General features: G+C 46.3%; 1 protein-coding gene across 5 annotated transcripts in view; it reads left to right on the forward strand.

Moving 5' to 3' along the window:
* The first annotated feature begins 2,651 nt into the window (after positions 1-2,651).
* AMOTL1 (angiomotin like 1) overlaps positions 2,652-14,423 on the forward strand; it is a 127,090-nt gene continuing 115,318 nt past the window's right edge. The window contains exons 1-2 of one of the 5 annotated variants that reach the window (XM_074956882.1): positions 2,652-3,237; positions 13,604-13,665. In XM_074956882.1, coding sequence (XP_074812983.1) covers positions 13,617-13,665 — 49 coding nt within the window. In that variant the 5' untranslated portion in view covers positions 2,652-3,237; positions 13,604-13,616. Of the gene's footprint in view, positions 3,238-8,520; positions 8,654-13,603; positions 13,666-14,423 lie in introns of those variants that run through there. The other 4 variants (XM_074956889.1, XM_074956903.1, XM_074956897.1 and 1 more) reach the window with 4 other exon arrangements.

Consider the following 14,423-nt stretch of genomic DNA (forward strand, 5'->3'; position numbering starts at 1 on the left):
CCTGTTTGTGCTTGGGGGCTGAACAAATAGTGGTAGACATGGTCACTGCCATCAATAATTTACACTCTAGGAAGACAGGCAAAATATAAGGATAGAGAAGAGAGAGATGATCAGATATAATGATTAGATACATTTATACAATTTGTATATGTCTGTGTGCACATTTATCAATCTGTGTTCCAATCTACTCTATAGTTTTGCAAATAAATATATTAGATCTGATGGGAAAAAATTCTAAACATTTTTCAAAAAATTTATTGCATTTTTAGAATTTTGAAAAACACTGAAATTTTTATGAAAATTTTTGAAAATTTTTTCCACCTGCTCTGAAACAAGCATTGTCTTAGCGAACCCTCAGACATCTCCCACCATTGTCCCTCGACCTAACCATTAAATGTTGGCTGATTTCTTATTGGCACCATAGCATAGTCTTGCCTCAGCTAAGGTCAGGAAAGGAAGGATGGGCTTGTGGCTGAGGTTGGCCTGGGACGCAGGAGATGTGGATTCGTTTCTCAGCTCTGCCATAAACTTCCTGTGTGACTCTGGGCAAGTCACTTTGCTTCTTTGTTCTTCAGTTCCCCGTCTGTTAAGTGGGGATGATTCAGAGATAATAAGGCCAGAAGGTACCACTGTGATCCTCTAGTCTGACTTCCTGTAAAACACAGGCCATAGGACTTTTGTGTTTGAATTAGAGCAGTGGTCACCAACCGGTCGATCATGATCAACTGGTCGATCCTAGAGGATCTCCCAGTCGATCGCGATCTCCGGTGGTGCAGCGGGGCTGCCTCTAAGGCAGGCTCCCTGCCTGCCCCAGCCCCATGCCGCTCCAGAAAGTGGCCAGCGCAGCCCTGCAGCCCCAGGGGCGGCGGGGTGGGGGGGTGCGCAGGGGGGCAGGGGTCTCCCTCCATGTGCTGCACCTGCCTGCAAGCACCACCCCTGCAGCTCCCATTGGCCAGGAACAGGGAGCTGTGGCCAATGGGAGCTGCAGGAGCGATGCCGGCAGAGAGGGGCAGTGCACAGAGCCACATGCCCCCTGCCCCCCCGAGGGGCCACAGGGGCATGTTGGCACCTTCCGGAAGTGGCATGGGGCCAGGGCATGCAGGGAGCCAACCTTAGTGGCAGCCATGCTGCACCGCCGACCGGGAGCCGCCGGAGGTAAGTGCTGCCCAGCAGGAGGCCACACCCCAACCCCCAGCCCTGAGTCCCCTCCCTGAGCCACCAACCCATACCCACTCCTGCACCCCGAACCCCCTTCTGCACCCCAAGCCGCAGCCCTGAGTCAGCACCCCAAACCCCATCCTGCATCCCAACCCCCAGCCCTAAGTCCCGTCCTGGAGCCCGCACTCCATACCCCCTCCTGCACCTCAAACCCCCTCCTGCACTCCAAGCCCCAGCCCTGACCCCCCTTCCAAGAGCCAGCACCCCATACTCCCTTCTGCACCCCAACCCTCTGCCCCAGCCCTGACTCTCCTCCCAGAGCCTGCACCCCCACCCCTTCCTACACCCCAACACTGTGTCCCAGCCTGGAGCCCACTCCTGCACCCAAACTCCCTCCCAGAGCCCACAACCCACACCCCCTCCTGCACCCCAGCCCCCTGCCCCAGGCTCAGCCCAGAGCCCGCTCCCACGCTGTGAACCCCTTGGCCCCAACCCAGAGGCTGCACTCCCTCCTGAAACCCAACCCCCTACCCCAGCCCGCTCAAAATGAGTGACAGTGGGGAAGAGCAAGCAATGGGGCGGAGGGAATGGAGTGAGCAGAGCGAGGCTTTGGGGAAGGGGTGGGGCACCAGGGAAGGGGCACAGTAGATCCTGTGTTGCCCTTAAATTCGAAAAGTGATCTTGCACTTAAAAAGTTTGGAGACCACTGAATTAGAGCATATCTTTTAGAAAAACACCCAGTAATGATTTTAAAATTGCCAGTGATGGAGATTCCACCACAACTTTTGTAAGTTGTTCCATTGGTTAATTAACCTCACTACGGTTAAAAAATTGCATATTATTCCCAATCTGAATTCGTCTGGCTTCAGCCTCCAGTCATTGGATCTACTTACAGGTTTGTCTGCTAGACTGAAGATCCCAATAACAAAGACAGTATAGTATAATAGTACTTCCTTACCACACAGGGGTGTTGTGGGGATAAATTCACTGATGTGTGTGAAGTGTCAAGGTCCTTTGGTGAGGGTGACTTGCTAGATTTCAAGTCCCCATGTCTTATCCTCAGTGTAGGATAGTCCCTAGTGATTTATTTTCTACTAGTGCCTTGTGAGAGTTTCTCCTGTGAGTGTTACAGGTGAAAATTCACAGAGTTAAAGGGCTCACTTGGTCTGCTATTCAGGAGAAGGGAGAAAACTGGGCTGTAGCCCTTCCCCTCCTCTCCATAGGTTGAAATGTACTCTGGCTACACAACATCCCCGTTTGATACACAAGAGATTTTGGTATCTGGGAGATCAAATCCAGTGACTAAAGGGGAAAGAGTCTCTTTGGTTTCTTTGTTATTTATTTGTCTTTGAGGATCTGGCCTTTTTCAGGGTTTTTTTCTTTTTAAATAATTGAAAAACAAACAAAAATCTCAAAGAGGGTGGGAGAGTTAATGCCGAATACGTTTGCCTGCTGTGGTTGCCTAGCAACCAGTGGGCAGGCAGGCCGGATGGCAAAGAGGGGCCTGCAGTAGCGAAGGGAGGTGTTTGTGTCCATTCAGGTGGACACAGGATCGGCGTGCTCACTTCTGGAGCCTCTGCTCTGGTTAATGATGCTTCTGGCCAATCTTTGGTCACGAAAAGGGACAGGCGATGGGAGTGGCGGGGCTTCTGAAAAGTCTGGAGGACACGGCAGAAAATGAGGTTGTTGTTTTACATGTGCAGCCTGGGTGTCCCATCACGGATCAGAATGGTGCAGTGCAGCCCCCCAGGACTCTGCCAACGCAAAGTGTATGGGTGTTGGTGGGACGATGAGGTTTCATTTTGCAGCAAGAATATGCTTTGGTTTTGGGGCTGAATTGACCCAAAGTTTCTTTGACAATTGCTAATTTCCAAACAGACATGCTGAGAGAAAGCACCACCTGGCAGAACTAGCGGCGAGCTAAGCAACGGCCTCACTGCAGTGTTACTAGAAGCAGTTTTATTTCTCTAACAATATACACCTATGAATCAGGCTGCTCTTTCCAGGCATTTGTTCTTCTTCCTGCAGACAATGAGATTTCTGAAGGCGCACCAGCACCATTCAGATTGGATCAGTTGGGTAAGTCCCATGCAGAGCATATATTCCTATGTCTTTTTCTTCTCTGCATCCTATATTGTAATTTGGATGAGAAGACTTAGTTAAAAAATAGGGCAGTTGCTGAGTGCAGTCTGCCGCATAAATGCATCATTACCAGTGGCTCCTTTCTGCATTGCTTTTAAATGCACAGACCAGAGAGGTGGACACTGCTGGATACTAGGAGATGTATTTAGTACCTTTCTGAATCACATTTGCTTGGGTATTTAATTTTGTGCCAAGAGCTTGCACCTTTCTGTTGCAGAAAGTGTAAATGCTCCAGATTTTTGGAAGTGCAGTTAAAGTTTAACCCATGCCTGGCACCAGCACTTCTGTGACTCTCTGCTCTGATGGTTAGTGCTACAATGAGCTCCCAAAACTTTGTCCTCCGGTATGCTATGTTCCTAGTGGTTAGAGCAGAGGGGAATCAGGACTAGAAATGTGTGAAGTCTGAGGAGTGAAGAGTCCAGCTCCCAGAATGAAATCAATAGTTCACTTCGTATGGGTTGGTTTGGCAGGATTCGACAAACTTAGGGGAACATACAGTCAGCCCCTTGCTTGGGCTCAAGATCCCACGCACTTTACCTTCAAGTGGGGAACTGGGTGCTGGTGGCCTGCTCTATCCCTGTTAAGTCTTGTAGCTAGAAGTTCCCCTGTTTGGGCTGCAGGGGGCACTAGGTAGCTTCTTGGGGGCCACCCAGTGTAGGCGACTGGCTCAAACAGGCATAAAGGCATTTCTGGGGACTGGGTGACCATCTACCCAAATAATGCAACAGGAAGCAGCAAACAGACCCTGCTGTCAGGTCTATGAGCTGAGGCTGAGAGACACCCCCTAATTATTTGCTTGGGGTCCTCCAGCACTTGCTTTCTAAGAGAGATGATCCATAATCTCTAGCAGGTTCATTAGGACATCGTTAGGCAATAAAGGTCATGAGTCTTCTCTTAACCCCAGCTCAGCAGGGCCATGGCAGAAGTAGTCTGTTTTGTAGCCCTAGCTAGAAGTGCTGTATTGAGGCAGGCCAGAGAGGATGAGATGGACTACATGTTGCTCATCAGAAGATCCTCAACAGGTGGCCCATACCATCAGCACTCTGTAGAGCCAGCTGAAGATATTGACCACCTGTTGCCCTGAGGAATGGGGAGAGGGCATGGAGACACAAGAGTGAGTGTGTGTCTGTGTGTGGTGGTGGTGTGGGTCATGCTTTCAAGACTGCCTGACAAAATGAAAAATGAGGCAAGAGGTTCCCGGGTAGTTTAGAAGTAGGAAAGGTTGGAGGTGTAATGTGCAGTAAACATGCAAAGTGCAGTTATTCCAAGAGAGCTGACTAAATATGTTCTGGTTCTATGGGCAAGTGGCTTCTCAGAAAAGCTGGTGGCATCACAGCCAGCCTGGAGTGCCCAGCCTGCTCCATTGTCACACTGACAGTTCTGCCCTACTGCCATTGAGCAAGATGGCTGTTCAGCAGCAGGTTGTCAGCATGGGAGAAGCGGAAGCTGAGGCACTCACAGCAAAAGCGGTTATCCTAAGGAAGAGGTACACTCTTTCCCCATATAACCCCTTGGTGCCAGTGGACCTAGAACAATGGCTTTCCCTTTGTGCTTATGCTTCATACCAAAGTCATCTTAAATTAGGGTGGTCTCAGGTACGAGCCCTGTGCTCTTTGTCAGCATTCTGCACTGTGAGGGCTCTGGGACCAAGTGACGTGATTCACATTACTAAACGATAGACAGCAGACCTCTCTAAAACCAAACACGTTAATTATGTTCTCACAGAAGGAGGTGGGCAGAGTCTAATCTGAGGTGCACTGATATTTCAGGACTGTATTTGTTTGTGGTATGACTTTCAACATTCTGTTTAGCTAGACATGCAGAAAGACCCTTCTCTTGTGGTTCCCCCCAATCCTCCCCACTGCCTCACAGAGAGTCATGCACTTTTAAACTTGACCATTGGAGCAGAGCATCATGTCTCACAGAGGGCAACATTGTGTGTCCATAAGAACGTACAATTTCCCTCATTGGATCATTAAGTTCTGGTATTCCACCTCCAGGAATGGTCATCACATGAACTTTGGTGGGAAGTGAATCTTCCTTCCCCACCACTCACAGTGCACCATTTGTGCAATGTAGTTGGGGGGAAATGTCTTCCCTGACTCCTTCATTGATCATTTTATGCTCTGAAGCCTGAGATCTGAGTATTGCTGCGAACATACACTCCTTTTTCTGAAATACTGGTTTTCTGGTAAGGAGATTGGATTTTATGGAGATACAACCTCTTTTGGAGACAACATACAGGAACTGATAGATCACCAGCATCCTAAAGTAAAACACAGGGTTGTCCATAGGCAGAATTAAAAATGAGAAACAAGGTGGGTGAGGTAGTTTCTTTTATTGGACCAATTTCAGGAGACCTGAAGAAGAGCTCTATGTAAGCTCAAAAGCTAGTCTCTTTCACCAACAGAAGTTGGTCCTATAAAAGCTATTATCTCACCCACCTTTTCTCTCGAATATCCTGGCACCAACACAGCTACAACAACACTGCATAGAAGAAAAATGGTCATTTTATCATGTACACATCTCTACTATGAACCTCTGGTGCCCAGAGTTTGGATTTCTTAATGCAATGCCTAAATGGAAACTATATTCTAAAACCTGGATTGTAGGGAAGCTCTTGTGAACTCTGTCCGCTTGATGTCAGGATTGAGATTATTAAAAAATAATCCATACTAGATGGGTGTCTAGTCTAGTGCTGAATATCTCTAGCGATGCAATGTCAACAGCTGTCCTTTGGCTGCTTATTCCATTGCCTAACTGATCTTATAGGTCTAAAATCTGCAAATTACTTAAAACGTACTTGCTCTGCTGCAGATTCCAACTCTTCCCTTCTGTGCTTTTCTTATTGATTCCTCACATCTTCACAGTCTTTCTTTACGTACCTTTTGTCATTGTTTTTGCCCTTCCCTTGACCACATCCTCACTAGTGATGGCTGAACCTCAAAAGTTCTAAGATCTGGTTTGGTTAAATGAAACAGCAGTGAGTTTGGATGATCAACTAGCAAGATCTTTTGGACCTACAAAACTGGGCTAACTGTGTCTTTGCCACAAGCTCTAAGCAAGGGATAGAGCATTACTGTGCTTCTCTGAGAGTAGACCAGGAACTTTATTGTGACCTAGGACACTCTGGTTCCATTCCTGCTCCGAGAAGGAAATAATCTGTGCCAGCCCTCTACTCAGTGCAAATCACTTCCCCTGGTGTGCTGGTACAACTGGCAAGTTGAGGATGCTCCCACCCAGTTCCTGCTCCCCATCTGACCACTTGTGTGGGAAGGGGAGTAGTGGCTATGTGGGAACATTCAACATCCCAGAGGCCAGAAATTATTATTAAACGTAGTTTTGGTTGCACCCTACATTTCCATTGTTCCTTCCAAACCTAGAGTAAGACAGGATCTCACATCTAAACTAGATAAGACCAAAACAGAATATGAGACAACTGTGCAAAAATGGAAGAACAAGGAAAGATTAGAGCTTAGAAGAAGGAAGAGAGTTTTTAGCAAGACAGAGGTGTGTGTGTGAGAGAGAGAGAGATCGATCTCCTCGTTGTCAGATAGTCAGAGACTTCCAAGTACAGAAGTGCTCCAAGCACTTTCATGAGATTCGGGTCCTTCCTGCTTCCTATATAGATTGAAATATCATGAGAATGGTCTTTATTATGGTATTTGGGTTCTTTTGGCTTCCAGCATGAAACATAATAGAGGAGAAGAAAGTTTAACCAGTTTTTTCCCCCCACATCTCATAAAAGGCTTGGTTAGGATGATCAGTACTGTCGTCCCTAGCAGTCACCGATGAGTCTGATCCTGCATGACGAAGGGCATCTCCTGAGTCGAGCTTTGCACGTTCAGTTTCACAAGAGCATAGGAACTGAGGGTGATGAGAAGCCTCCGGAGGTATTCATCATCTGACGCAATTGTGCCCTTTTGTAGCTGCTAGCTGAAGTATCCTGTACTCATTCCCAAGTTAAAAAGATTGTGATAAGCAAGTACTGGAAGCATCATTTTGTCAGGGGTCCATAATGATTAGCCTAAAATGAACTCTTCTCTCTTCTTCTCATTCATTCTGTCTACTCTCCCAAAATTCAGGATTTCTGCACTTATGATTCTGCTTGTGATTGTTGTTCTGTAAATGATGAAAACAGAATATTTCACACTTGCTCTGCAGCCTAGCAGAAGAATGTTGTATTGTCTCCTTGGTGAGCTGTGAGGTGGAATTTTTGGTCTCGGAGAAAGGAAGGGCAAGGGAGAGATGCTTTCTTAAGGAGGGGGTGTCAGTTGATGCTGCCACAGCTACATCCTGCTTCTGAGTCACACCCAACTGGAAGTGTCACTAGAAATTGGTCTGTTTGCTGCTTTAGGATAAGATAGTTGAATATCAGGGTGAAGAAAGGCCAGATGAGGAAAAACGTGTGCGAAGAAAGAGCTCTCTTTCCTACATGAGTGGATCAGAGAAATCTGTGATAGAGTAATGGAAATTTGATAAAAGTGGAAAAATAAAATGGGGGGACGGGGTTTGAGATGGGAAACCCACTCTTCCTGACTCCAGATCTGAATGCTTTTGTAAAAGACCGAATACATCTGTGGAAATTCTTAGAGGCTGTGCACCAAATTTCCTGATAGCTGAACACGTGTGATTATCTAGATGTACTAGGGGAGGCATGCTACAACTACTGTGATTGCAGGAAATACAGTTTCTGTGGTACGTTGTTCCTGTGCAATCATTACAACTAGGAATCCAATCCCGTTTGACGTTTTTAAAAATCCCTTGCCTGTTTGTTCCCATTGCTTAGTAGCCACCAGCTGCTTTTTTTCCTTGTTGTTCTGACTTCATCTCTGACTGGAATGAATCCAGGAAGCTAGTGCTCCATTTAACGGAGTCCTCTGCCAGAAACGAAACAGGTCAAATTATTAGAGGAAAGAAAAATGAAAGCTCTTTGGCAAAATTGGGAAAACAGAGGTGCAGAGATGACTTTGCTGTCTGTAGTTGCAATGCTGCCTATTAAATGCACAGCGGAGGGGAGCTGATAAATATGTACAGCCGTCACCATAGTGAAAACCTGGCAGTGGCTATTAATTTAGTGCAATAATATATTTCTTTTAATGCTCACCAAGTTTTTGAGTTTACTGGCCATCTGGTAGCTAGATTGTTTAAACACCTTATGCAGATGGAATTATGGAACTACTGCTTGAAGAGCACAAGTGGATGTGCCTCTGCTCATAATTTAAAACATTTCAGAGAAGCTGATGACTGTTAAAATAATATCTGCTGAAACAAGCCGTGTATCTGGGATAAATGAAGTTAGTGATTAATCAGATCAGCTACATTCTTTCCATCTGACTGGGCAGGAGACATGGTAAGGAGGCTTTTTTTTAATGGATCTGTGTTACTTACTAAATTTACTCTAATAAAACGTCTTCTTTATAGACTGTATTTTAATTCCACGTTTTGGTTCATGCTGTTGTCCAAGCATCTTACCATGACTATTTTGGTTGTTCCTATCTTAGGCTGGCTGTACATACACTATAGCAGGGGGTAACGCTAGTGGAGCTGTAAGTCGTGGGCTGCCTAGTCTAACATCAGAAGTGGCAGTCACAATCAAGAAATAATATGGGGTGCAGGCATTTGGGGTTGCCAAATTGTCGGCTGGAATGGGATAATTGTTTGTTTGTTTGCATTTGGAGTTGATGTGATGACATGCGTGGGTGGTTTTAAATGTAATGAGCATCAACACCAGACTGAACTTACTGTTCAGAACGGCCGAGTCCACAGGAGTTCAGTGCTCTTGCCTGCAGCCTGGGTGTAATAAACATCACAGACCTATATAGTAAAAGGGAGTCACTAACACAGAGCTGACTGGGGACTCGAGATGACACAGGAGGTTGGTGATGACTCAGTGCAGAAGGGTCATTAGAAATGGGTGGAAAAATTTGTTACGTTTTGGGGAACGTTTGCTCTGCCCACTCCCAACTAAAGCAGAAATGCGTGGGAAATCTGGGGAAGTTTTTTTTCCCTCTCTCATAGATTAGAGAGCCTTCCATTTTTAGATTGCTGGTCTTAAATCTGTCCCAGGGCCCTTGTTAGCAATAGGTGGCTGGTCATGGGCCTATGTGAAATGAGATGATATCATCAATCCAGTTCATTGTGAATTCTTGTCTACATGACCATAATAGGCATCCTCAGCAGAGAGGCCAAAGACTGAGTGGGCATGGGAACTGAAATACCCTCTTGTCCCATTAAGGGTTACATTCTAACTCCATTAGACAAGTGGTGTGAGGAAGCTGGAGCTCCTGCTGGCCTGTACCAGACCTGTCACCTACTAGAGAACTTCAGTCTCCAATCTTGCACCCTTCACAACCACTAAATTCATTGTGAAGTCAAAACAGAATTGAACAAGAGAAGGACTTTGAAAAGCACTGGCAAATGTGTCTCCAAAAATACAGGGTTTGGGGGGAAAGAGAAACAAAGTTACATAGGCAGAAAGAGACCATCATCCTCTGAAATTCAACACAATCCAGATCATGCATTGTGGGTTGAAGGGGCTATAGAAAGATGTATTAGGAGATAATCCTCTTTGCAGGTGCCTGTAAGGATAGGCTAAAACACCAAACCAAACCTATCTAAACACTGGCTTGGAGGAGTCTCTGGCTAATGTAACCAGACTCAGTTAAATCCCACAAATCTAGTTTTATTCAGATTGTATAAAATTCAATACAGGATCAAGGTAACTAAAGAAAAAATAATTAATTTACAAAAGCCTTACCCAGGCAGCCTATGGAATGCACAACAGCCTAGAGGAGTCCAGAATTCCCATAGTATTTATCACTATAGAGATTCTCCCCTCTCAGCCCCATCTCTAGCACACACCCCATGCTGGAAGCTGTGAGGGGGCTAGCATAGCATCAAATATGGTGCTACACTGCTGCTGCACTGGGGGGATTCTCCTCCAGCCTGTTGCAGCACCTCTCTGGCCCCTCTACACCATCAGAGTAGCACAGAGGAACAAGGACTGAGCCCAGGATCAGCCCCTTTGTCTTCTTTGTGGGTTTGTAAAGCACCTTGCGCATTCTAGGCACTGTAAAGTAACTACTAGGATAGGGCTAATCCTGCAGTCACTGGAGGTTTTGCTTGAGTAAAGGTAGCTGGAGCAATTAAATAGAGAAATCTAAAGGTACGTCTACACTTTGAGCTGGGGGTGTGATTCCCAGCTCGAGGAGACATACTCACACTAGCTCTGATCAAGCTAGTGTGCTAAAAGTACAGCATAGCCATGTGAGTGGTGGGAGGGGCTAGCCACCCTGAGTATGGGCCAATGCTAGCACTGGGTACATACTCGGGGTGGCTGGTTCCTCTTGACATGACAACTACACTCTATTTTTAGCAGGCTAGCATGATCAGTGCTAGCATGGGTATGTCTCCTTAAGCTGGAACTTGCACCCCAGCTCAAAGTATAGACATGCCTTAGCATTGTGTTCTCTCTCCTGATGAGAGACAAAAGAAGGAACTATCCAGTCACCGTAAGAAATGTTGGCGCCAGGAAATAAGGGAAAGGTACAGCACATTGAGTACAGGTACATGGCATGAAGGGGGTATGCCTGCCTGACCCCATGCCTCAGAAAGCTGAGTGCACCCCTTTGTACAGTGCTTAGAGATGCTTTGATGAAAGGCACTAAGTCCAAAATAATCACACACACATGCTACCCACATACCGGTAGGTCTCCCGCTTCGCAATCAGACTCTACAGCATCATAAGTCTGAAGAATGGCTTGCTTAGGTAGGGTCGGTGAAGTTAAATCATGAATAATTCCAGCCATAATGAGAATGCATCCTGTGGAACTGGTGTGCTGAATGGCAAAGAACCACTGTGTGCTGACAAATTTCCTGTTTTCCTGTTTCTACAGTACTGCTGTCCAGCACAGTCAATAAATCCACTGCTTGACACGAAGGAATATGTACAGTAAGCGATTTATGGGAAAATGAGTCGGGAGGCAGCTGTGCAGCAGGGAGAAGGGCCTGGATTTAATAACAGTAATGTTATTTATACTGCCCCCCCACATCTGCACACTTGGGATGCTGCTCAACAAGACAACGAAAGTGCAAATACACTAACAAAATGCAAATCCTTCACTCAAATTCTAACCGGTGTGAAAGGATTTCCTAACAGAGAGCAAGAATGGTCTTGCTAAAGGCACGGGACTGGGGCTCTGGAGATCTGGATTCAATGCCTAACTCTCCCACAGACTGTCTATGTGACCTTGGGCAAGTCACTTAATTTCTTGGTGCCACCATTCCTTATTTGTAAAGTGGGATGATGATGATGATAGAGAGATGCTTTTTCTCCCACCCTTTGTCTGTCTTAGCTCTTTAGACTGTAAGCTCTTTGGGGCATGGGCTGTTATCATGTTGGCTGGGGCCTCTAGACCCTGCTGTAATACAAATAAACGATAGCAATACTACAAAAGGGGAACACTGAGATAGGGGAAGGAGTGGAAGGTAATAAACATGTCCAGACCTGTTTTCATAGTTTCATGGAGTCTGAGGCCAGAATGGACCATTAAACGATCAACTCTGAGTGATAACTTGGGTTAGACTAAAGCCCTTCGGTCCTCAGGAGATTAAACTTGTGTGCCATAGGCAGTGAATGAGAGACTGAGGTACCACCAATGCCTGAGGCCCCGGTTTTAATGCTAAAAACATTTTTTTATCTACTCGTCTTGAGTACTTATATGGCCTCCATTCTCTCAGTAGCTGAGCACCTCATAATCTTTAATGTATTTGTCCTCACAACAATACCTGTGAGGTAGGGCAGTGCTATTAGCCCCATTTAACAGATGGGAACTGAAGCACAGAGAGACAAATGTTATGTCTGCACTGGCAAAAAAAAATCCTGAAGCAGCAAGTCTCAGAGCCCAGGTCGATAGGCTCGGGTTCAGAGGGCTTGCACTAGGGCACTAAAGATAGCCATGTAGATGTCCCAACCCCCTTGCCTGATTTCAGAGCCCAACTCCAGCCCAAGCAGGAATGTCTACACAGCTATTTTTATCACCACAAGCCCAAGTCTGTAAACTCAGGCTCTGAGACTTGCTGCAGCAGAGTTTTGGTTATTTTATTAGTTTTTATTTTATTCTATTTTTGCATTGTTGACACACTAAGTGACTTGCCCAAAGTCACACAGGAAGACTGTGATGGAGCAAGGAATCCAAGGTCTCCCAAGTCCCATGTTGGTACCCTAACCACCTAAAGTGATGGTGATTATGGTTGAAAAACTAACCATGTAAAAATGGGACATGCTTGCTCAACAGATCTGTTCCCTGTGATCTGTGACTTTGGTGATTAAGCTTTTTCTGCTTTTTACTCCTATTGGGATGTCAGTCAACACAGCTAAGTGAGAATGAGCATGACTCTATCTTGACTTATGTATCACCAAGAGAATTGTTAAACAAAACAAAAATTGTTAAATAAAACAATCACCAACCCCCCAAACCAACACAATTTGAATGAAATGTGATTATTTTGAATATAAAATAAATAAAATCTTAAATTACCTTCAGGGATGGATTCAGTTCGATCCATTCCAGTGCAAATATTGGCAGAAGAAACTTGCACAGGAGACCATTCTAATTAGAAATTACCAGATTCCCCACCCCCACCCCGCCCCGTGTGTGGAGCATGACTCTGCTCCATCTTCACCAGAAGACCACCAAGTATTTTGTCACTCCCTTAAGCGGTTGCTTAAAACTGTTTCAATGTGTTTTTATGCCCTAGAATAAAATCCGAAGGAGTTTTAGATGAAACCGCGGTTAAAATCTCCAAACTCCTGCCACAGGGTAATAGGCTGCTTTTCGACCACCAGCAGGCCCTGCTATGCCAGCGTTGCCTTCTCTGCCAGAGACTTCGCTTACTGAATTCGATCTGTCCTGCTTTACTCCGGGTGCACTAGGACCTGGTAGCTCATTGGCGTGTGCGTGCGCGTGTGTGTGTGTGTTGGAGGATAGTGTAGTGTTACCATTTCGATGCCAGTCCCCTATCCCGCCCAGCCCGCTCAGCACAGTCTGCTTGGGACTGAATTCTCGCTGGATACATGGTGCAACATTAGGACCCAGCAGAGACTACCATGATTTGGGCAGTAGGTAAAGCTCTGACATTCCTTTCATTCCAGTGTGAATGGGGCTGATTGTTGTGTCCTGGATCTGAGGTTTTCCTCTGCATCTCGATCCGTTTTCTACACATCATGTCAAGCAGCACGTTTGCACGGTAGCCGCTTTACTCTTTTTTTTTTTTTTTTTTTTGGTGGGGACAAAACTAGCCATGGTAGCCTCATGTGGATTGCAAAGTTTCTGCCGGGAACTTCTGAGCAAGAAGTGAAAGGTAATAAACACAAACTTATTTTTGGAGGGGGTGGGGGGAAATTGCAAAAGCTACTTGCTCCATGTGATCTCCTTTAACAGAGCATGGGAGACTCTGGGGGGCACCGCGGAAGGGTTGAAGCCTTTGATTGCAGCTTTGGGGCTTTATTTTGGATGTAAACAGCGACTGGGAAGTCAAGTTAGTTCGCTTTTCCCTGAAAGAGGCTGACATATGGTTGCAATGTCTGAGATTCCTTCAGTCAGAGCTGCCTGACCATGGAAGTGCCTGTTGCCTCGCTCAGCGCTTGTTGATAGTGGAGCAGACTGGGGAAGGGGAAAAGAAGCTGGGGGAGAGAGAGAGAGATTGAGAGGGTGCCTTAGTGCAGGGGTTCTCAAACTTTCATTGCACCGCGACCCCCTTCTGACAACAAAAATTACTACAGGACCCCACAAGAGGCGACGGAAACCTGAGTCCGCTCACGCCCCGTCACGCCAGGTGAAGGGGGCAAAGCAAAAGCCCCACTGCCCTATGCCGGGAGGCCAAAGCCAAAGGGCTTCAGCCCCAGGCAGGGGGCCTCTAATCTTAGCCCTGCTGCCCAGGGCTGAAGCCCTTGGATTTGGGCTTGAGCTTTGGCTGCGGATCCCAGCGAGTCTCAGCCAGCCCTGGCGACCCCATTAAAATGGGGTCCTGACCCACTTTGGGGTCCCGACCCACAGTTTGAGAATCATCGCCTCAAACAGAGAAAAGCTTATAAGCCACATGCTTGTATGAAAGCTGTG

The sequence above is a fragment of the Natator depressus genome, chromosome 1 (genome assembly GCF_965152275.1).
Source record: "Natator depressus isolate rNatDep1 chromosome 1, rNatDep2.hap1, whole genome shotgun sequence".
In the NCBI taxonomy this organism is placed as follows: Eukaryota; Metazoa; Chordata; order Testudines; family Cheloniidae; genus Natator; species Natator depressus.